The sequence below is a fragment of the Lissotriton helveticus genome, chromosome 5_1 (assembly GCF_964261635.1).
Source record: "Lissotriton helveticus chromosome 5_1, aLisHel1.1, whole genome shotgun sequence".
Taxonomy (NCBI): domain Eukaryota; kingdom Metazoa; phylum Chordata; class Amphibia; order Caudata; family Salamandridae; genus Lissotriton; species Lissotriton helveticus.
The window spans coordinates 287,516,328-287,540,999 of NC_136065.1; the positions used below are offsets into that span (position 1 = coordinate 287,516,328).

At 44.8% G+C, this 24,672-nt stretch overlaps 1 protein-coding gene across 1 annotated transcript in view; it reads left to right on the plus strand.

Moving 5' to 3' along the window:
* The window catches only part of LOC144752451 (uncharacterized), a 156,541-nt gene that overhangs the window by 116,996 nt on the left and 14,873 nt on the right, over positions 1-24,672 (plus strand). The window contains exons 7-8 of the mRNA XM_078640375.1: positions 10,198-10,353; positions 11,655-11,795. Coding sequence (XP_078496501.1) covers positions 10,198-10,353; positions 11,655-11,795 — 297 coding nt within the window. The remainder of the gene's footprint in view (positions 1-10,197; positions 10,354-11,654; positions 11,796-24,672) is intronic.

Here is a 24,672-nt window from a genome sequence, read left to right on the forward strand (position 1 = left end):
CACACAGCAAGGCAATCTTCCTTCAGTTCTCCAGCAGTCCTTCTTCCAGCAGAGGTTCCTCTTGATTGTAGAATCTAACTTCTCTGTAGTCAGGGGTCCTTCTCTTATACCCCTAAAAGTCTTTGAAGTCCTTTGAAGTCTTTGTGCAAGTGGGCCCTGAGCCCGGTCTAAACCAGTTCTGGGTGTTGCTGAGGCACTGGGGGTTTCCTGGCTTCCTTCTTCCTCTCAGTATCAGGGACAGAGGTGACAGTCGCCCAGCAGGGGGGTGGAGCCAGCATTGTGGTCAGGCAGGCACAGCCCTGTCACTATCAGGTGTGATCTCCTCCCACTTCCCTGGCAGCAGATGCTGCCTTTCATCCACGGGCTGACTCAGACAATCCCCTGGGGGCTCTGCAGCCCCTGTCACACTCAGGCCAGACAGTCAATCCACAAACAGGCCCAGGCACACAGAAAGGTTAGACAAGAGAACAGCCACTTTCTAAAAGTACTATTCTCAAACACAGAATTTGAAAACAACCTTCACTAAAAGATGTGTTATTAAATTCTGAGTTCAGGGATATCATTCACTTATGTCTCATCTTGTTCCTATGGGAAGATAGGCTGGTATCCATTGGGACCAGCCTCCCCCATGTTACTCTATGGAGCAAGATAGCCTTACAGCAGTGAGCACACAAAATGGCTGCCGCTCACTACCAGAGCATGTGACTTGCACTAGTACATGCTCTACCTTATCCATACACTGCACCCTGCCCAGGGGGGTACCTTGAGCCTTCCATAGGGGTGACTGATGTGCACAGACAGGGAAGGGTTAGGCCCAGCCAGTGGGGACACTGGCCAGGCGGACATGGCAGTCAGTGACTGCACACAGGCCCTGCGCTGGCAGGCCTGAGACACCATTTTAGGGCTACTCATGTGGGTGGCGCAATCTGCGCTGCAGGCCCCCTAGTAGCATCTGCCATCACCAGCCCTGGCACAAACAGTGCACTTTACTAGGGACTTCATGGTGATACAAATATGCCAATCAGGTATACGCAATCAATATGACAATTTACAGAGGGAACACTTACACTCTGGCACTGATCAGCAGTGGCAGAGTGTCCAAAGCATCTAAACCAGCAAAAACTAAATCCAGCACAGCAACAAAAATACATGAGTCAGAGGCAAAAAGATGGGGGGAAAACCACGCCAAGGGTGTCAGGTCTAACAACCTGTATGTCCGGCCGCTGGCTGATGTCGCCAGCCAGTGGGACCTTTCCATCGTCTCATATGCTGACGACACTCAGCTAGTGGTTGCTTTGACTGAGGCAGCAGCTCCAAACTTCTCCAGGTTTAGAAGTGGTCTTGCCGCTGTGGCACAGTGGATGACATTTAACTGTCTGCAATTAAATGCAAATAAGACAGAGGTGCTATTGGTTGGAAAGAACGTCAATCTATGGGGGGACCATTGGTGTCCCACTACACTGGGAAAAGCCCCGGAACCCAAATCAGAAGTTAAAAACCTGGGTGTGTGGCTAGATTCCTCCCTTAGTTTCTTTTACCAGACAAAAAAAGTGGCGGCCACATGTTTCGGCATTCTACGAGGGCTAAGGCCTGTCCTCAAGTTTTTTTATTCATCTACAAGGCAGCTGATAGTCCAGGCCATGGTGCTCTCTCGGCTGGAATACGGCTGGAATACGCCTGTTCCTTGCTTCTGGGAGCCAACCAAGCTGAGATCTGCTGGCTGCAGCGCATTCAAATTACGGCCGCCAGAGCCTTAGTAGGCCTTCCCCGATTTTGTTCTATCTCTAAAACCATCCGGAGGCTCCATTGGCTCCCTATGGCTCAGCGTATCCAGTTTAAGACACTCTGCCTCTCCTTCAAAGTATTAAAACTTGCAACTCCTAAAATGCTCTGCAACCTTCTGACCCAGTATGTCTTGACCTGCGTATTGCGCTCTGCTGGCCAACATCTGGTCAAGATACCCCGGATCAAGCGCTGCCGAGCGGGAGGACGTTCCTTCCGCTATTTAACGGCTAAATTGTGGAACTCCCTGCCGGCATACATACGTGAACGGGACAACCTCTTGGATTTCAGAAGGGTTGTTAAAACCCACCTCTTTCCCGGAAACTAAGCCGGCTTGTTTTATGTTCTATTTCACTCCTTGAAGCCAGTCATTTTCTGTTTTAAAGCGCCAGGACGCCCCTTTGCTGGGGCAGCTGTGCCCTATATAAAATATTGTAACATAACATATTAAGAGATGTGTCTTTGAATAAGCATTGCAAGAAATGTAAAAGTATATCAATGATTTATTGCACCAACATTTTATTACAGAATTTTGTTTATAAAGAAATCTGAAAAAGGAGTATTTGTTCCATCATACAATTAAAAAAGTGATCCAAATGATAGAATATTAAATAGTTATATCTATGTGTTATCTGAAGATGTAAGACTCATCCTAAATCCGTAAGTATCCCTGCATTCTGACAGTACTGCACTAATGGTTGGAATGTGAGAGGTATAAATGGGATAAGAGAGTTTGGAAGAAAGAAACTCAGGTGATAGGACAGGGAGAGGCAAATGAGCACGAAGTCTAGGAACAAGAAATTAAACAGAAAGAGAAAGACAGAATTCAACAAAAACAAACTTTCTAGAGCCATGAAGCTGAAGGTTCTTGGACTAACAATTCATGCTAATAAGATGCGTACATCCGTAAGGAGCACAGCAGAATAGCTCTCTTAAGCCATCACACCCCAAAGGATTACGTTCCCAACTATGCTGTAGCGACTAGTGGGATTGCAGGATGTGACTAGAGGATGAGGAAGTGACTACTGTACTGTGCAGTTATGCAACTGATGATAGTGACAAAAAGAAGTGTGAATGTATGAAGGATCCCATCAATGGAAGATCTGTTGCATACCGCAGCTCCGGACAACAAAAACAAGTACAGAGAAGATGCTGAGTGAGAAGTGGGAGACCTTTATGTATGGCATTCATTAATGTATCAGTGGGCATGTGAAATATATAAAGAGGGCAATCTTTGAAAGGTTGTACTTTGGATCCTTTCCCAGTAGAGCTGTGTCAGCATTTAGCATTTCTGTAGATCCCCTAATGGTTCTCTTAGCCACAAACTGCCTGGCCTTATTAGGGAGTCCGCTGGCCTCTCATGGGGCCATAGTAATGGAAGTTGAATAGCTTAAGAATAGTTGCAGGGTACACTTAGATCTCAATCAGCACTTGTTCAACTAAATCTCACCCCAAGTCGATGCCTCACTCTGTAAGGGCAACCAGTCAGCAGCTCACATACTGAAAGTCCAAAAGGAAATAATGCTGCACTAAAAAAACCTTAGGATGCTCCTCTAGAAAAACAGTAATGCCTTCCCCTTTTGCTTACAGGAGTCATCAAAGTCCCACTACACAAAAATTAATATCCAAAGAATTTCTGAGGTTGTCCAAATCAAGGATAAAGTGACTCATAAACATAGAAAATAAAAAGAACATAGTTTACCAGGTTGTATAATCAATTCTGAGAATACTTTTTCTTGAGAGGCGCCTTTGTTGCAAACAAATCAAATTGGAAATTGGAACTCACTGGCCAATACGTTTACACACTGGGAGAGGAAGGTACATGAGTGTTACTTGCCTGTTAGAGTGGATTTCTGATATTAGGGACTTCTACCTGCAGATTCCACACCTCTTAAATTTCTACAGATTGAAGATGATGTGGGCTCCCCTCAGGCTGATTGCTTAAAAAAGAGTAGATACCTGCAAAACACATGTTAACCCTTAACCTCCTGCTCTGTCTTCTTTACAAAAGCCTAGAAATTGTCAAGAAGTATTTGGCAGTTAGAAAAATTATATTTTTATGTATTATTTTAGGATCTTTCATTTTCTGCCACTTTCACTTCTTTTCTTGTTCTCTCTTCTGAGCATAACCCGTTAAAGCAGCATCATGGATTTGTATGGTAAACACAAGTGATTAGTGAAAATGCCTGCTCTAATTCTTGCCTTTGGATAGGAAACTGGCTTACTTGATTTGTGTTATGTCACATCACCAGTCCAAAGGAACCTCTATTTCCGAACCTGACCTTGGGCCTTGAGTACAAAGTTGGGGTCAAAGGGCCCACCTCTCTAGCCAGGTTTTAGCATTTCATTCTTAATCTTGGCCACAGTACTTCCAGCTCGTGCATCTGTGCCCTATTAAAAATGTGTGGCTCAGGTCCCAAATCACTGTTTTGGCCCTTGTGTCCCAAATAAAATCCCGACCTAATTTTTTTCCTAATGTTGGCTTCAATATCTCCCTCCTAACCTCTGCACTAGTGTCCCTTTTCCAACACTAATTACCGCAGTATAACTTCAATTCCATTTCGGCATTTCTCCTACAATTGTTTCATTTTGGTGAAGGCAATCTGATAGTCCAAGTTGGCCTTATTTAATGGAGTATCTGCAGCTGGTCGCAAACTGGTAAAAGTGTATCCAAAGCCTTGGGCACCCCTGATACCCATGCATTATCAGGTCCCTAGGAAATAAATGAAGTCCAGACAATTAGGGGCTCATTACGACCTGAGTCTGCCCGCCATCATTGCGGTGCTTGGGACCGCCTGCCAGACATGCAGCGGTCCCACCACTGCAATTAGGATGCGCCCACCCCATTGGTGGGCGCAATCAGGGTTTTTAACATTGCGGACAGTGCTGCTGGCTGGAGCACCATACGCAATGTTAAAATGGCATGCACTGCATTTCCCTGCACTATGTGGCAGGCACCATGATGTGCCTGCCACGCATTGCAGGGAAATGCAGGGGGGTACCATGGGTACGCCCCCCAGTGCAGCAACACTGCCTCCCACAAAGGGAGGCCTGCTACAGGTCCCCGAATCCTTTTCCACCTGTCTTTTCGCTGTGGGATGTCCATCTCAAAAAGACAGGCAGAAAGGGATATCGTAATCCCTACGGCTGTGCCTGCAAGGCACTGCCGCAGTGCTGCCCTATCTTTTGGTTCTGCAAGGCGGGTGAATATGGACCACTTTGCAGAACCCCACGCTGCCCTGAGGTTTCCCCACCGCATCATCATCTGGTGGGGGCAAACTGCTGTCAGATAGCAGAAGGACCGCCACCGCCGGTCCTGTAATGGTGGTCCTTCCGCCATCCTAATCGGTCCCTTAGGCTCAATGTCCCACAGAAGTCAAACAATACTGTCTTTATTACATTATCATCCCTGAGAGTTTCAGAGCTTATCTGTTATGAGGGCATTTACTGAATGTGAAGAGGCCACTTTCAATCATCATGATGTGTGTTTGTAAACATATAATGCAATTTTAACATTTTCTACAACTATATGTTCTGCTTGTCTAGGCAAGAAAAAACAATGACCAAAAGTGTTGTAATAAACTTGTCTACAACAAAGATGCACTTTGTAATGATTGCTTCCCACCAAAATGTTGGGCACAACTTTGAACTGCCATTGTTTCTGGATACAAGATGGTCCACCAGGTCAGCTCAGCGTTCACCCTTTCACCTGAAGCTCTGTACAACTGTGCAGTGCGTGTCCGCCTCAAGCTTGAGGCAATAACTTACTACGGCTGCTTCTGAGAGCAGAAATGGCATAGGCTGCCTGACTTGTAGATAACCTGACTTGATTCAGCTCAGAGTCCAAGTTTCAGTTGTTCCATATGCTGCCTTGTAGATGTTTTCTTTGACAAAGGGCTGCCAAGACTGTTGCCTATCCCAAACATTGCAGCGAGACAGGCAGAGAGTCAAGAAGTCACTGTTACAGACTGTTTTGTGATGTGTATACTGCCTGCGGTCTCCCGCCCCTCCGTGTTTGCCAAAGCTGTATGGCATCCCTTTAATGTTAGTGCACACCAGCAGTAGATTTTCTCATGGCCTGTGAGTTCAATTGCTGAGGCCTGCTGAAATGCTTCTTGAGTAGAGGGCCCATGAGCCCTCTACCCAACACCTGACGCCATCAATTATGCCTTGTTTCTCATGAACTGTTAAAGCCCTAGAACCTCCTTTATGAATGCAGCTGTTATCTCTACCACCGTGATGTGAGAAGGAGAAGATTGTTAGTCACAGGGAGATTAAGTGATTTGCCCAGAATCACAGGTAGTTTGTCGTCCCTGCCGAGACTCAAACCCGGTTCCCCAGCTTCGAGGTCAACCTGTCTAGCCATTAGGCCACATCCTCTCCCTTGCACTGCATGTAGACAGGTTCCAAAGAATGCACCTAGTCAATTGTAGCACAAACAGTGTTAAAGAGTATCACAGTTCTGTTGAGTCCATTTAGGTCTTAAAACCTGAATACCTCTGATCAAAGTTTCTACATCTGTATCATAATCCCAAGAAAGGGGGAAAGTAGGCCCCACCATGCACAGTCTTGTCTTCAATGATGTCATTTCTGATGTAGCAGTATTGTAATCAAGATGTCATAGATCACGTCATGAGCCTTAAACTTTGGATAACTTGCCTGTTCTGGTAGAATATATGGCAATTACTCCTTTGCACCTGAATGACGTAATCAATTGGAACACATCCAGAATCATGTGAACCTCTCTTGCACTTGGATTCTGAAAACCCAAACATTGACTGGAGTACCAGCCTCTCAGCTTCCTTCAGTGACCTCATACCACATCCAAACCCTTCTAGATAAAAGAACACACGGATCAGACTAGACATGCATTATAACATTGAACAACTTTAGCAGTGTGTTAGCATGGTTGCTTAAGGCACTCAAAACACACAAGCACTAATGTTAAAATCATGCATAAAACCAAACATTAAATTAGACGTTAATGCTTTGATAGCTTTATCATACTAATTAAAATAATTAAATGACGGACTTTGCCTTGTTTCTCTGTTAATCCAGTGCTGTAATGTAGCTATTTACATTTTGGAAAAGGGGGTGGTGATGGACAGAGTTTCTGAATGATGCAGAATACTCCTACCAAGTCAAGAGATCATGGTTTTAATCCATCACCGTTTTTTAGCTCACTGCACCATCCCAGCTCAGAACCTGGCTATATGCAAATTAGTCTGTTCCTGTCCCAGTGCATGATGGGAACAGGGCAAACCAAACTACCAGGCCAATTCTTATACTGGGAAGGAAACAAGCTTCCGGGGACCGGTTTCTGGCATCACAGCCTTCGTCAGCCCGGCTTGCTTGAATCCTGATGGTGCAATGAGCAAGGGACTCACGTCTGAGTATACCCTCCCACACATAGTGTCAATAAAATCGATTTTGGAAAAGGGGGTGGTGATGGACAGAGTTTCTGAATGATGCAGAATACTCCTACCAAGTCAAGAGATCATGGTTTTAATCCATCACCGTTTTTTAGCTCACTGCACCATCCCAGCTCAGTACCTGGCTATATGCAAATTGGTCTGTTCCTGTCCCAGTGCATGATGGGAACAGGGCAAACCAAACTACCAAGCCAATTCTTATAATGGGAAGGAAACAAGCCTCCGGGGACCGGTTTCTGGCATCACAGCCTTCGTCGGCACGGCTTGCTTGAATCCTGATGGTGCAATGAGCAAGGGACTCACGTCTGAGTATACCCTCCCACACATAGTGTGGATAAAATCGATTTTGGAAAAGGGGGTGGTGATGGACAGAGTTTCTGAATGATGCAGAATACTCCTACCAAGTCAAGAGATCATGGTTTTAATCCATCACCGTTTTTTAGCTCACTGCACCATCCCAGCTCAGAACCTGGCTATATGCAAATTAGTCTGTTCCTGTCCCAGTGCATGATGGGAACAGGGCAAACCAAACTACCAAGCCAATTCTTATACTGGGAAGGAAACAAGCTTCCGGGGACCGGTTTCTGGCATCACAGCCTTCGTCGGCCCGGCTTGCTTGAATCCTGATGGTGCAATGAGCAAGGTACTCACGTCTGAGTATACCCTCCCACACATAGTGTGGATAAAATCGATTTTGGAAAAGGGGGTGGTGATGGACAGAGTTTCTGAATGATGCAGAATACTCCTACCAAGTCAAGAGATCATGGTTTTAATCCATCACCGTTTTTTAGCTCACTGCACCATCCCAGCTCAGAACCTGGCTATATGCAAATTAGTCTGTTCCTGTCCCAGTGCATGATGGGAACAGGGCAAACCAAACTACCAAGCCAATTCTTATACTGGGAAGGAAACAAGCTTCCGGGGACCAGTTTCTGGCATCACAGCCTTCGTCGGCCTGGCTTGCTTGAATCCTGATGGTGCAATGAGCAAGGGACTCACGTCTGAGTATACCCTCCCACACATAGGGGTCGATTCCGATCCCGTAAAAAGCGCTCCGAATCGTCGTACGGAGCTTTTTTTTCCTTACGAATCGTACCCGTAACCGTCTCCGTACGAACGACGTAGTACGATCCACACCCGATGCAGCTATCCGTCCGAATCGTACCAGGGACCGTACGAATGAAATCCCCGTACGAATTGCCCTCGGAAGCCGCTGTACACGACGTCCGTACGTTTCGCGGCTGCTTTTTACGATCCGGCAAGTACGATCCGTGTAGTGTACGCTCCGTACGACCCTTTTTTTACGGGAGCTGGAAACTGTCGTACAGTCAGAGTTCGCCCCGAAACAGGTACGGAACGGACCCCCCGGGTACGCCGCGTACACCCCATGATCGTAGGGGTACGCGCCGTACCCCAGCGATCATGGGGGTACGTGCCGTACACCCAGCGTACATGGGGTACGTGCCGTACCCCATGTACGCTGGGTGTTCGGCACGTACCCCCCATGTACCCTGGGTGTACGACACGTACCCCCATGATCGCAGGGGTACGGCGCGTACCCCTGCGATCATGGGGTGTACGCGGCGTACGGTGTGTAGGTGATCGTGCGCTTTTCCGTACGAATCGACGTGGACCGTACGAATCGCGTCCGGGTTGCCCGATCGGAATCGGAATCGTCCGGTCGTACGGCATCCGTACGAGTTGTACGGAAACGGCTCCGGATGCGAGTCGTACGGACGGAGATTTTTAACGGATCGGAATCGACCCCCAAGTGTGGATAAAATCGATTTTGGAAAAGGGGGTGGTGCATCATTCAGAAACTCTGTCCATCACCACCCCCTTTTTCCAAAATTGCTTTTATCCACACTATGGGGCCGATTAGGATGGTGGACGGACTTGCGTCCGTCCGCCATCCCAGAGGTTGAGGGACCGTCCGCATGGGCTGCGGCGGTCCCTCAGTGCAAATTAGGATGTGACCGCCACCCTGGCGGTCACATCCTGGATATTTAACATTGCGGCGGGTGCTGCTTCAAGCAGCACCCGCCGCAATGTTAAAAGTGCATGTTTTACATTTACATGCACAAAGCGGCAGGCACCGCGCGGTGCCTGCCGCTTTGTGCATGTAAATACTGGGGGGTACCATAGGTACCCCCCATGTGCACCCCCCACCCGCCTAAACCCTGGGGGCCCGCAACGGGCCCCCAAAATCAAAAGTACACATGCTTTTCCACAGCGGAAAAACCGCCGCGGAAAAGCATGTTTACTAATGCATCCTAATTTGGCTGGCGGTGTCTGATAGACACTGCCAGCCAAATGAGAGCTTTTCCGCCGTGGTTGTAATCCGACCGCGGCGGAAAAGCAGCGGACAGAAACCAAGACCCACCAGCCATCGTAATGCGGCGGTGGGTCTTTGGTGACTCCGCAGAGGATTTTCCGCCTCCTCCGGGCCGGCGGTGACTTCCGCCGGCCCGGAGGAGGCGGAAAATCCTCCATCCTAATCGGCCCCTAAGTGTGGGAGGGTATGCTCAGACGTGAGTCCCTTGCTCATTGCACCATCAGGATTCAAGCAAGCCGGGCCGACGAAGGCTGTGATGCCAGAAACCGGTCCCCGGAAGCTTGTTTCCTTCCCAGGATAAGAATTGGCTTGGTAGTTTGGTTTGCCCTGTTCCCATCATGCACTGGGACAGGAACAGACTCATTTGCATATAGCCAGGTTCTGAGCTGGGATGGTGCATTGAGCTAAAAACGGTGATGGATTAAAACCATGATCTCTTGACTTGGTAAGAGTATTCTGCATCATTCAGAAACTCTGTCCATCACCACCCCCTTTTTCCAAAATGTAGCTATTTACAACCAGTAATTAAGCGACACGATAGATATTTATATGCCTTGCAGTTTATTGGCGAATTGAGGGCATTAATCATGTCTGTTAAAAAAGTACAGTCTTGCAAATAAGTGTATTTTACTTGCTTTCATTCTGCAGTCACTGAATAAGGAAGCAGACAGTCCATGTGCTTCAGGTGCAACGAGCAGCCGGCATGGATCTATATGGATGCAATTCCGATCTGGACTTACCATTAAACGTTCCAACAAGGACGACTGGAAGGAAGCAGATCCCACCAGCTTGACCCACGTGAAGGTAGAGTCCATCATAAATATAGACAGACCCATCAGCTGTTAACTACTGCATTTCGAAGGCAAAGCTATTCAGGGTACATTCGAAATTTAGGAGGAGAGTTCCAAAAGGACTTGGTACCTCCAGAAAAGATTGGCTTTGGGCCCTATATTTCGAAAAGCACAGGATATGAACTGGAGAACTGAGAGTCGTAGAAGTTCTTTACCTTCTAGAGATATACGCCTCTAAAAGATAGGAGGTTGTTGCATAGCACTGGCCTTACAAACTGTCATTTCTTTGAGTGGTGGGTTGAGCTTTTGGGCCCTTTCACCAAGATGGATTCTCCATCCCCTGGTGCAAGTGAATGCAGCCTCTGCCTACCTGTGCCCTTTCAACACCTCCTCTACTGACTTAAAGGCTAGTGCCTAGGCACATCAGTGGGGAATGGAAGGACAGGTGGAGTCAGCTGGGCCTGGTCAATATCAGCACGGCCCTTGTGCAGGTGCACAGCAGCAAGAGCCAGTCACCACCAGCCTCTTGCTGCCAGAACTGAACATGAACCCACGATTAACTTCTTAAAGGTACAGTGTGACACTGAATCCAGCACTGTATACAGTACCAGATACAGAGGCAGCTTTGTTACAATCCAGAAAAGTGCATACCTTGTACATCCATTAAAGACAATTTATTGTGCAGTGCGCAACACTGATTGTCTGATCATGATGTTCTTCCCACACCCACCTCCCTGAGTAAGCCTTGAACTACCCAGCCTTGCTATCCTGAGGGCTAAATGCAAGCCCACTTCCCAGGGCACTTGTAATGAGGACCAAAGAGCGGGTGCATTTCAAGTACCTTCATTTAAAATATTCCTAATGAGTTCAGAGTCTCTACATGGACATTTGTTGTGTTTTCTCCATGAGACTGCTATGGTTCACACAAGAGGCACTCAAGAAAGAGGAGACGAATCTTCCACCCTAAACTGGGTGGCAGTCCACCATTGTTTCCAGTGGTTTGGAGTTATTACATTGCTGTTCTTACTGGTAAGGCCAGTGGCAGTTCATCATAGGGAGCGCTGCCTTCAGCCACTACCTAAGCAGAGCAGCGGAATGATGAGGGCAGCAGACAGACATCCACTATCCTCTAAATCAGACCCTTTGGGAGATGTTTGTTGGCTCAATGACACATTTACATATTTGGCAAACCACACGTTGACACCATAACCTGCAAATGTTGAATACTTTCAATAGGAGGCGCCATAGTCCAATGAAAGCACTTCAAATGATACCAACCCAAACATCACTGTCTCACTTCTATCCAATCTGTAGCAACTCAAGGAACAAGAGAACCAGAATGACAACGGGAAGGAAAAGAGCAGCAACAGAGATTCCTCTAAAGACAAGAAACAATTGGGCGCTGTAGATACACGATCTTCCTCTCCCAGCAGCCTGTTTCCTAAACACATCAAGGTAAGGGTGGAGCAAATGTACAAAATAACTTTTTTTTCTTCAAAGCTTTACTTATTCAGCATGACTTGAAAGCAACAAATTACATTGTGATGAGAGCATGAAGCAAATATAGGACATTGTTCATTCAAATACATCTAAGCAGTGTTAATTTTCTCTTTATGTGATGTCCTGCCGTCTCCCTCTCTGTCTTAGAGTCATGACCCTTTTACCAAAGTAACCCTAAACAAAAAGAAAGAAAACCGCCCCAACATTGTTTTAAACAAGACGCCTCCCCCTTCTTCCCTGGTGGTGGTAAATCATCTTTCTGAGTGGCAATAAGTAGTCAGTCTTGCATCAGAACCGAGGTCCATGTCCTAAGTTAGTCTTGCAAGGCCATGAGGGATTAGACGTATATCTGAAAGTGTTCGGGCAAGGGTGAGAAACCATCCTAAAGCTGGAAAAGGTGAAGTGCTCTTATGGAAGGTGGGCATACCGCTGATGAGAGGCCACTCGAGAAAAAGGAAACTAGCGGGCCCCACCGGTACTCAAAACGTTTATAACCAACTCTAAAGATATCTGCTAATCTTTCCATCGTGAGTAGTCTCCAGAGCCATGAGTGCCATAATGACACCGCTGGAGCCTCTGTCTTTTTCCAAGCTGCTACTATTGAGGTTTTGGCTGCTCCTAGACACACCCATAAAATCGCCCTATCTGCTTTTGTCTGATGCTCTAACCCCGGATCTCTGATGCCTAGAAGAACTTTCTCGATAGAGGGCGGTATGGGGTAACCTAGCATTCCTTTAATATGAGTTAGAATCTCCTCCCAAAAAGGGCCGTAGTCGGGCAGTCCCACCATATATGGCGAACATCCTCAAGAAGATGAATGAGGAAGGGTGCTGCACTCAGATTTCTATTCTGTTCAAAGCGTTTAAAGCGATAAGTGTGCTGTACCAGATTAGTGCCTGCCCACTGGTAAACTAACAATGTATATGGCCCAGTGCTGTGAATCACTGGGACTCTAGTACGCACTACACAATTTATAGTATTCCTTTATATCATTTTGTTTATTTCAACATGTCATAATGCCTTAAATTTATTGCATATTCACAATGTTCATCATCAATATCATTTGCAAATCAATGAAATGTTTATAACAATAGCATAAAATTATGCCTAACGCAACAGTTTTCAAAACACAGGTTTACAGAAAAAACAACCAAAAACAAAAGAAACAACCCAATGCATTTCGGGGCGCAATAGCCCCTTCGTCGGGGGTCTGAAAAAAGGGAAGATACAAACAAGGAGAGTATTAATCATACGTTTTAAGCAATGTTCCACCTTTTAGACCATCAAGATATGTTTATCAAAGCTTACCTAAGTAATAAGAAGTAACGTATATCCTGTGTATAGTCTGTGTAAATGTTTTGAGCAGTTGTCTGTGAAAACCAAAGGTGCATAAACTCGTCAAGTTTCGTATACAGTGGCGACCTATTCAATATTAAAGTAGCTGAGCAAATGAACGAAAATAGCGCTTTACCTGTAGAGCCGAATTCAATAGCGTTTCTACATTATAGAAAACAAAAAATGAAAAAACAGATGAGATAGACAGACCATTTAAACCCAAAAGTCAGTTCATGGCACCAGTATCACATAAAAGCTTGGATACCTTTGAAATCTTGGTAAAAGCGGATCTGAATAAAATCAATTACAAACGGAAATTGAATAATTTGACAAGAGCAGAACAGAGCACCCTCAAACGGCTAACAAGAAATAATGATATAACAATACAAAAGGCAGACAAGGGAGGAGGTCTTGTCATAATGGACTCAGTGTTTTACACAAAAAAAGGTGATGAACATGTAAACGATGCCAATACTTACGCTCAGCTCGAACAAGATCCAACACCCATGATTGTTCAAATACTGGATGAGATACTCAGTAAAGCAGAGGAATTGCAGTGGATAGACAACACCACAAAGCGGTATCTTAAGCAAATCTACCCAAGGAGACCAAGAATCTATTTTTTGCCTAAGATACACAAAAACATCAATGATCCTCCCTTTAGGCCTATAGTATCAGGCTGTTCATCTATATTTGAGAATTTAGGTGTCTTCATAGATACGCATATGCAACCATTTATTCAGAATTGGCCGACTTATCTACAGGATACATCTGACTTCCTCAGAAGTCTTGCAGATATTGACACAACAGGATGTATGGAATGGACTCTTTGTACTATAGACGTCACGGCGCTATACACGTCCATACCACATAAACAAGGGATAGAAGCCATGGAGTGGGCTCTCCTTAGAACAGACAAACCAAACGAGCTAAAAATTTTGATACTGCAATTATTGGAATTTTGCTTACTCAATAGTTACTTTGTGTGGCAAGACAAGTACTACAACCAACTGACGGGCACAGCAATGGGCTTTCCGGGGGCATGTATATATGCAAATGTGTATATGGCAAAATTTGAGTTGGACTACATTCTGGAGGACCCAACTTGGCAACAAGGCTTGATTTACTACAGACGCTATATAGATGATATTTTTATTATTTGGAAGCGTCCCAAATCTGAACTCCTTAACAACATTAACAGTTTGAATCTTGTGGACCCGAGAATCCAATTTACCCACAACGTAAGCAACACAGCATTACCATTCTTAGATGTTCTTGTAGAAATCAAAGACGACTCCATCCAGACAAGACTATATAAAAAGGAAACAGATAAGAACACAGCGTTACTATATACTAGCTTTCACCCAGCCAGTTTGATAAACAATTTTCCAGTATCGCAGTTCATGCGGATCAAACGAATTTCTTCTAATTCAGAACAATGTGACAAGAGCCTACAAGAACAAAAACAGAAATACCTCGACAGAGGTTACCCAAAAAAACTACTTGAGGCACATCTAGAAAAAATAAAAACAACACCGAGAACAGAACTTCTAAAAAGGAAAACTAAAACTTCAAGCACCAGAATGGTTTTTGTTTCCAAATATTCGACTGCATCTAGGGACATTAAAAGGACAATTTCAAGGAGATGGGAGATCCTATTGGCTGAAAAGGATTTTGGCACATTATTCGATGAACGACCACTATTCGCATATAAAAGGGCACAAAATTTAAAGGAACTCCTCAATAAACCAACTCCACTGCAACAAGAATTGGTCCACAAAGGGACATCACGGTGTTTTAATTGCAAAAACTGCAATAATGTGATCATAGGCAGCACTCTACTGCATCCTCGGACTGGAGAGAAAATCATGCTTAGACATTCGACAAATTGTGACTCTGAACATGTTGTTTACTCAATTAAATGCCCATGTGGGCTACTGTACATCGGTAAAACCGATAGAAAAATGAAGTTAAGACTCACTGAGCATAAGAGTCGGATACGCAATAAGAACTTAACGTCACCGCTTACACAACATTGGATTGAGAAAAAACACAATATAGCTCAACTTCGCTTTCAAATCATTGAAATAGTACCCCAGAGACTGGGCATGGACAACGCAAAGATACTTCTGCAAAGAGAAGCTTTCTGGATCCGGAAATTGCAGACAATGGTTCCCTTAGGATTGAATGACAAAATGGAGATGTCGTGTTTCCTTTAAGCGCATAGACATACAAAAAAAAAAAAAAAAAAAAATTTTCACACTGCCCTAGAGTTCAAAGCATCTTTTTACACAGCAAAGGATATATTATATGATCATGGGATTGTCCAGATAGGCATTGTGTTTCATGTAGAGAAATTGACATTGCTTGTAATAATGTATAGTGTTGACTTGTATATAGACTGTAAATAGGCAGGTATAAGACCATAGGTAAAAGATCCTTTAGATCTGAAAATTCGCATAAATCACTTAATAATGTTATATTATGTTGCGACTGTACACAGATAGTTTATTTGGCAACATTGATATCCAGATTGTTATTTGTACAATATGGTGTACTAATGGCCCCGGACATCAAGGTTAAGGTACAATACACATGCACATTTAATTTTCAGGCATGACTAAGGAAAGACTTTGTATTTTCCATAGGACGCTACATTTGCTCATATATTTTTTCGATCGTATTTTACAATAAGTTTTCAATTGTTTCTAAAGCGCGTTTTTTTCACACCGATTCAATGCTCTTATCGCCGTATAATTATAACTACAAAGGCGATTAGGTAGTCTGTTGGCCATGTCTACTCTCCATGAACATGAGAGCTAAAAATAAAAGTAGGACTCATGCATCCGCTTGAGGTTCCGGTCGGTGAGCAAGACGACGGAGACACTGCCCTGAAAATAACATTTAGTTATCGGACGGTAAGCCCTGGCACAGAGTTTCTAAAATATCACTCTCTGACGCTTTGTAAGCGCGTTGAGAAATCATAACAGCCCCAATTTCTCTGTTTCATCAGTTTCGCGAGTGAAAACAGCAGCGAGATCGAAGCTTGAACTGTAGACTCGCAGGTAATGAGCCTCGATTATTTCTTGACCATTTTATCGCTCAAACACAAATATATATTTGTGTACTGATGTAAGTCGTTTATTTGATTCAGGTTTCCGCTACGCATTCACGAGACTTAAACAATACGCAGGTGAGCTCCAGAGTTCTTTTCATTTAAATAGGATGCATATGTATCTTCCATTCCGGTCACATATATGTGTCAAACCCGTTTTTTTCATTTTTTGTTTTCTATAATGTAGAAACGCTATTGAATTCGGCTCTACAGGTAAAGCGCTATTTTCGTTCATTTGCTCAGCTACTTTAATATTGAATAGGTCGCCACTGTATACGAAACTTGACGAGTTTATGCACCTTTGGTTTTCACAGACAACTGCTCAAAACATTTACACAGACTATACACAGGATATACGTTACTTCTTATTACTTAGGTAAGCGTTGATAAACATATCTTGATGGTCTAAAAGGTGGAACATTGCTTAAAACGTATGATTAATACTCTCCTTGTTTGTATCTTCCCTTTTTTCAGACCCCCGACGAAGGGGCTATTGCGCCCCGAAATGCATTGGGTTGTTTCTTTTGTTTTTGGTTGTTTTTTCTGTAAACCTGTGTTTTGAAAACTGTTGCGTTAGGCATAATTTTATGCTATTGTTATAAACATTTCATTGATTTGCAAATGATATTGATGATGAACATTGTGAATATGCAATAAATTTAAGGCATTATGACATGTTGAAATAAACAAAATGATATAAAGGAATACTATAAATTGTGTAGTGCGTACTAGAGTCCCAGTGATTCACAGCACTGGGCCATATACATTGTGAACATCCTCAAGAAGGCCATATCCATGCCAGCACAGGCCGGAAGAGCTAAGAAAGAGCCTTTTAAGTTTGGTGGGGTAGAGGTACCAATACAAAATAACTTTTACAGTGTTAAATCTTTTCAAGTACAAGCAGAAAATGATTGCACAAGATTTAAAAGCTAATGTTTCCATTGCCAGTAATTGTTTCAAACAAATCAAGTTGATAGTGGCCACATATAATGTGGCATACAATGTAATAGTTCCACAGTGATATTGCTATTTTTGAAAGTGAACCGTGAATAAAGTCAACTGCTGTCTCATGTAAATACTGAAGGATGGAGAGCCAAAACTGTGTATGTGGGGGATGGAGGACACTTTAAAAATTCCTTTTACATTGCATTACATTACATCTTGGTGAAAGGGGCAATTAATATATCTACATTTCATTCTTTTTGTTTCAGGGTTTCTGGACAAACATATATTCATAATGGGAAACATCCTATACTACACAGTTACTACCACGATGTGCTTTTACAATGCAGTCATTAGCCTGACTGCGACGTTACCAAACATTTCTATACCCAGCAAGTCATCACAATGGGGGTGCCTTCTTGGTCTGGTGTTGGAGTTTAAGTCCAACACCTTTCCATCCTGTTGCGTAGACTAATCCAAAGTCCAGCGCCACCCTAAGGCAAGGTGTTGTAATGACTTGCATAGTAAAGGACCAAGTGGTAATCTCGCAGTCAGGGTAGAGACTGCTTTATAACGGCATGCGGAGTTCTGTCATACAACCATTCACAATAGCTCACCAACAAAAAAGAAACCTTAGAACATAAATATGTATTATCAATTTAACGCAAACAGCTGCTATGGATAGAGTTTATACAATGTCAAACAATGTCTTGACTCTCAATGATTTTCAGCATCATAGGTGCTTATGAAATTATTCAAGTTCATAAACCACCTAGGAGGTGGTCACAATGTCAAGGAGTCACCTGGAAAAACCTCCACTTGTTACCATACTACTTGCCAAACAATTGAATTAGTCTAAAGTCCATTGTATATAAATAGACTGCTCCGCTTATAAGAGCTGATACGTTTCGGTAGTAATTGATTCTCTCCTCTGGACAAAAGGAAGAGAAGAAAATGCGCACCAGGTGAATCATACTAGTGATTGCTAACCATGGAGGGGAACAAATCAAGAATAGCCTCAGTTTAGGTCACATACATGTTGCTTCATCCTCAACTCAATCATCATGTGAAGGAACCAAACACTTATCCGGGGTGAACAACAACTGTGAAGACTTCCGAAGCAATTGGTATGTGCTGGGGTTTTATTCAAACATGTGTTCTTCTACAACACACCATGTAGCACACCGCAGGTTACAGAAATGGTAACTACACAAAATATTGAATTCAAAATATCGAATTACCATAATATTGAAGTAAAAATATAGAATGGACAAAATATCGAATGGACAGAATATAGTGGTGAAAAATATCGAATTGAAGGTAAGTAATTTAATATCGATTTTCAAAATATAGAAAGTCAAAATATCGAAGTATATAATGTAGGGATTAAAATATATCGAATTTTTAATAATATCGAATTTTTGAAAGTGTTTTTTATGTTAGTATATGTGTGAAAAGTGTATATTATTTTAGTAATTTATTTTAAGTAATGAATTTTATGTTATTTATTTTTTGCGTAATTTAATTATGTAGCGGTTTGTGGTTTTATATGGGAATAGGGTGGGAAGTAATTTAATTATACTAAATTAAATATTAATTTTTAGAAATTAATAATTATTTTTAATTTAATTTTGCATTTTAGTTCTGTAGCAGGTAGTGGGTTGATAGGGGAATAGGGTGGGAAGTAATTTAATTGTAATTAACAATTTTTATTTATTTATTGGTATTTATTTTGAATTTATTGTGAATTCATTTTTAATTGGTAATTAATTTTTATTAATTGATAATTATGTTAATTTTATTTATTTATTTTCTGTAGCGGGTTGTGGGTTTATAGGGGAATAGGGTGGGAAGTAATTTAATTGTAATTAAATATTTGTATTTATTTATTGGTATTAATTTTGAATTTAATTGTTAATTAATTTTTAATTGGTAATTACATTTTATTAATTGATAATTATGTTAATTTTCTTAATTTATTTTCTGTCGCAGGTTGTGGGATTATAGGGGAATAGGGTGGGAAGTAATTTAATTGTAATTAAAATACTTTTTGTGTATTGATAATTAATTTACTGTTAATTATTAATTGGTATTCATTATTATTAGTTTTTGTTATTGAAAATGAATTAGTTAATTAATTATGAATAGGTAATTACTTTTTAATAACTAATATTTATTTGTATGTGTAATTAATTATTACATAATATTAAATAGGTAATTCATTTTAATTAATGTTTTATTGGTATTGATACTTTTATTAATATATTAAGACTCACTAGAGTGGGAATAGTAATTTTTAACCCTATGCTATCCAACGCTTTCCCTACTGTTGAACTCTCTGGAGTGGGAATAGTAATTTTTACCCCTACGCTATCCAACGCTTTCCCTACTGTTGAACTCTCTGGAGTGGGAATAGTAATTTTTACCCCTACGCTATCCAACGCTTTCCCTAGGGAAACCTTCCTGTACAAAAATAATCACAAGAGGCTTTTCATCTTCCTATGTGTGCTGCAGAATGCAGCACCCATAGAAAAAAGAAAAACTAGGAGAAATAAAGATATTTCTCCCCATTGCGCCAACCTTACGCCTCCCCTGGGGAGGCGTAAGCTTTTGGCACTGCCTCAGATTTACATTTCTCGTAAATTTGGGGCAGTGTCAAAAAGCCATGGATGTTGCTGGGAACGTCCCCAGCAACACCCATTGCACGGCCCTTTAACACAGAACACTGCGTTAAAGAGACTAATATTTATCAGGCAGAATTAAGCCCAAAAAGTGGCTTAGTGCAGCCTGAAAAATATCACGCAGGCTTCTGCGCCGCGGAACGTCACAAAAAGTGACGTTCCGATGGCGCAAGGGGCCTCATAAATGAGGCCCAAGGTATTGCCTTCTCCACTTTTCAGGACTGTCTCAAATGAGGAAAGGCATTTTTCCACTGCTGCCAGAAATCTAAAAAATAACTTCTCATCATGGAAGATGAGAAACCACAGTTCCTCTTTTATGGACAAAACGAAGATCTTACTCAGTTTAGTGTCTGTCGTGGAAACTGAAACCTGACCTTAAACAAGATCAGCTTTACCTCGCTGCAGTTCTACAGGACTCTATGCGTCCTTCGAGCTGCAGCACTAATACTGTAGAGATGTTTCCACCATCAACAACGACTTCTTTTTCTATGTGCTGCTCTCTTCTGATATAGTGTGCTACTTTAGAGCCGCCAGAGGGCAGCCTAGCATTGGCAGGGTGCTTTTTTATTCCTTTTCTTCTTTTAGTTGATTTTTAGGTCTAGCTGAGTCAGCGCATGCGCTGCCCTGCGAAAAATGTAGTAAAGGGATCCCCTCTTCTACCCCCTTCTACCACTTTTCTATCCCTCTACCCCTCTTCTACCCCTCTACCCCTCTTCTACCCCTCTTCCCCTCTTCTACCCCTCTTCCCCTCTTCTACCCCTCTTCCCCTCTTCTACCCCTCTTCCCCTCTTCTACCCCTCTTCTACTCCTCTACCCCTCTTCTACTCCTCTACCCCTCTTCTACTCCTCTACCCATCGACACCTCTACCCCTCTTCTACCCCTCTACCCTACTTCCATTCAACTACCCCTCTTCTACCCCTCAACCCCTCTTCTACCCCTCTACTACCCCTCTTGAACCCCGCTACCCCTCTACTACCCCTCAACCCCTCGTCTACCCATCTTCTACCCCTTTACCCCTCTTTTACCCCTCTACTAACCCTCTACTAACCCTGTACCTTACAACCCCTCTACCCCTCGTCTATCCCTCTAACACTTCTACCCCTCTAACACTCTTCTACCCCTCTAACACTCTTCTACCCCTCTAACACTCTTCTACCCCTCTAACACTCTTCTACCCCTCTAACACTCTTCTACCCCTCTTCTACCCCCACTCTACCCCTCTTCTACCCCTCTTCCACCTCTACTACCCCTCTACTACCCCTCTTCTACTCCTCTACTCTGCTACCCCTCTTCTACACTTTTACCCCTCTACTACCCCTTTACTTCCCCTATCCCCTCTACCCATCTACACCTCTACCCCTCTTCGACCCCTCTACCCTACTACCCCTCTACTACCCCTCTACCCTACTACCCCTCTACCACCCCTCTACCTCCCTACTAACCCTCTACCCCTCTTCTACCCCATCCCTCTTCTACCACTCTACTCCCCTCTACCCTTCTACCTCTCTACTACCCCTCTTCTACCCCTCTAACACTCTTCTACCCTTCTACCCTTCTACCCTTCACTACCACTCTATCCCTCTTCTACCCTTCTACCCCTCTTGTACCCCTGTACACCTCTTGTAACCCTCTGGTACCCCTCCACCCCTCTTGTACCCCTCCACCCTTTTTCTACCCCCCTTCTACCCCTCTACCAACTGTAACTAGCAAATCAATCAATCAATCAATCAGACTACTTGTAAAGCGCGCTACTTACCCGTGAGGGTCTCAAGGTGCTGAGGGGAGGGGGTGCCGCTACTGCTCGAAGAGCCAGGTCTTGAGGAGACTTCTGAAGGCGAGTAGGTCTTGGGTCTGCCGTAGGTGGGTAGGGAGGATGTTCGAAGTCTTGGCGGCGAGGTAAGAGAAGGATCTGCCATTGGAGGTTGGAGGAGGGGGACAGCGGCGAGGGCGAGGCTGGCGGAGCGGAGCTGGCGGGTGGGGGTGTAGAAGCTGAGTCTGCTGTTCAGGTAGGCTGGTCCGGCGTTGTGGAGTGCTTTGTGTGTGTGGGTGAGGAGCTTGAAGATGATCCTCTTGTCGACGGGGAGCCAGTGTAGGTCTCTCAGGTGGGGGGTGATGTGTCTGCGGCGGGGGACGTTGACGATCAGTCGGGCGGAGGCGTTTTGGATGCGTTGTAGTAGTCGTAGGTGTTTGGCTGGGATTCCTGCGTAGAGTGCATTGCCGTAGTCCAGTCTGCTGCTGACGAGGGCCTGTGTCACCATTCTTCTTGTTTCGGTCGGGATCCACTTGTAGATCCTGCAGAGCATGCGGAGGGTATTGTAGAAGGAGGAGGAGACGGCGTTGACCTGTTTAGACATGGAGAGGGAGGAGTCGAGGATGAATCCTAGGTTGCGTGCATGGTCGGTGGGTGTCGGTGCTGTTCCCAGTGTGGCCGGCCACCAGGAGTCGTCCCAGGCGGAGGGGGTGGGTCTGAGGATGAGTACTTCCATCTTGTCCGAGTTCAGCTTCAGACGGCTTTTCTTCATCCAGTCGGCGACGGCCTTCATTCTCTCATGGAGGTTGGTTTTGGCAGTGTGCGGGTCCTTGGTGAGGGGGAGGATGAGCTAGGTGTCGTCGGCGTAGGAGAGGATGTTGAGGTCGTGTTGGTGGGCCACTTGTGCGAGGGGGCCATGTAGACGTTGAACAGCGTCGGGCTGAGGGATGAGCCCTGGGGGACGCCGCTGATGAGGTTGGTGGCCTCGGATTGGAAGGGCGGGAGGCGGACGCTCTGGGTTCTGCCGGAGAGGAAGGTCCTGGTCCAGTCAAGGGCCTTGTCTTGGATTCCGGCTTCTAGGAGACGTATCTTTAGACTGCGATGGCAGACCATGTCGAAGGCGGCCGACAGGTCCAGGAGGATAATGGCTGATGTTTCGCTGTGGTCTAGTTGGCGCGTAATATCGTCTGTGTCGGCGATAAGGGCTGTCTCGGTGCTGGGGTTTTGTCTGAACCCGGACTGGGACCGGTCCAAGATGTTGTTGTCTTCCAGGTGGCGAGCCAGTTGCATGTTGATGATTTTCTCGATGACCTTCGCCAGGAACGGGAGCAGGGAGATGAGCCGGAAGTTCTTGAGGTCCGTGGGGTCCGCCTTGGGCTTCTTGAGGAGGGTGTTGATTTCTGCGTGATTCCAGCTTTCCGGGAATGTCGCTGTTTCGAAGGAGATGTTGATGACCTTCTGTAGTTGGGGTGCAATGGCAGAGTCTGCTTTGTTCAATATGTTGTGTGGGCACGGGTCTGATGGAGATCCTGAGTGGATGAGTTCATGATCTTGCGTGTCTCGTTGACGTTGGACCAGGAGGTCAGGCAGTTGGCACTGGTGGTGTTCACAGGGCAGGTGAGGTCTGGCGTAGTCGGGGCGGTCATGGTGTTGAAGCGGTCATGGATGTCAGCTGTGGAAGAAGATGGCTAGTGAGTTGCACAGTTCTTGTGAGGGCGGTATGTCATTGGCATTGGGGCTGGGGTTGGAGAGTTCCTTTACGATGCTGAAGAGCTCTTTGCTGTCGTTTCCGTTGTTATCCAGGTGGTCTTTAAAGGATGATCTCTTGGCTATTCTGATGAGGTGGTGATGTCTGCGAGTGGCGTCCTTGTGGGCTGTGTGGTTGTCCGAAGTGCGTTCGTGGAGCCATATCTTCTCGAGCTTCCGGCAGGCTCGTTTGGAGGACAGCAGCAAAGACACTGTGTCACGGCAGCGTCACTCAGCGCCACCACAGCGTCAGTCAGCACCAGCACAACGTCACTCAGCGCCAGCACAGCGTCACTCAGCGCCAGCACAGCGTCACTCAGCGCCAGCAGAGGATCCCTCAAGTGGCACTTTATTATTAAAACTTTTTTGCATGCTGCACTGCATCCCCACTTCTCTACAGAACAGCTTAAACACATTGGCAAAGTCAATAGCTCTGCCTATACACTTATAAGGACCCAAAGGTGAGACCTATTGGCTATGTCAATGCTTGTTCTTAAGATTCTTTGTGCGCGTTGATAATGGTTCTTGCATTCTCCCGGCTTCAGCTTCAAACTAACCTGTTACCTATATTATGATTAAAGCTTCCCTTGTAGGTTGCCTCAATTCGGGTTTTCAAGATATCAATCAATCAGTGGTTTATAGAGCGTGCTACTCACCCGTGAGGGTCTCAAGGAAGGAGGAGGGGGGGACAGCTCCAGGTCAGTTGAAGAGCCAGGACTTTAGGGCCTTCCTAAATGAGTGGAGGGTTGGGGATTGCCTCATGTTGATCGGCTTTGGCTAAGATGTAGGAGAAAGCTCTCCTGCCGGCTCTGCTTCTGCGGATGCGGGGGACCTTTGCCAGGGCGAGGTCGGCGGAGCGGAGGTTTCTCTTGGGTACGTGGAAACATACTCGTTCATTGAGGTCTTTGGGTCTGGTGTTGTTGAGGGATTTGTAGGCATGGGTGAGGAGTTTAAAGGTGGCCCTCTTCTCTACAGGGAGCCGGTGGAGGCTTTGTAGGTGTTGGGTCATATGTTCGTGGTGCGGTGTCCCTAGGGCGAGCCTGGCTGCGGCGTTCTGGATGGTTTGGAGCTTGCTTAGAAGAGTTTTGTTGATTCTGGCTTAGAGGGCATTGCCGTAGTCCAGTCTTCTCGTAATGAGTGTGTGGGTGACGGTCTTTCTGCAGTTGTAGTGGATCCATTTGAAGGTTTTACAAAGGCTGCGGAGGCAGTTGAAACTGGTGGAGGCGACCGTTGATCTGGTGGTTCATGGAGAGGGAGGAGTC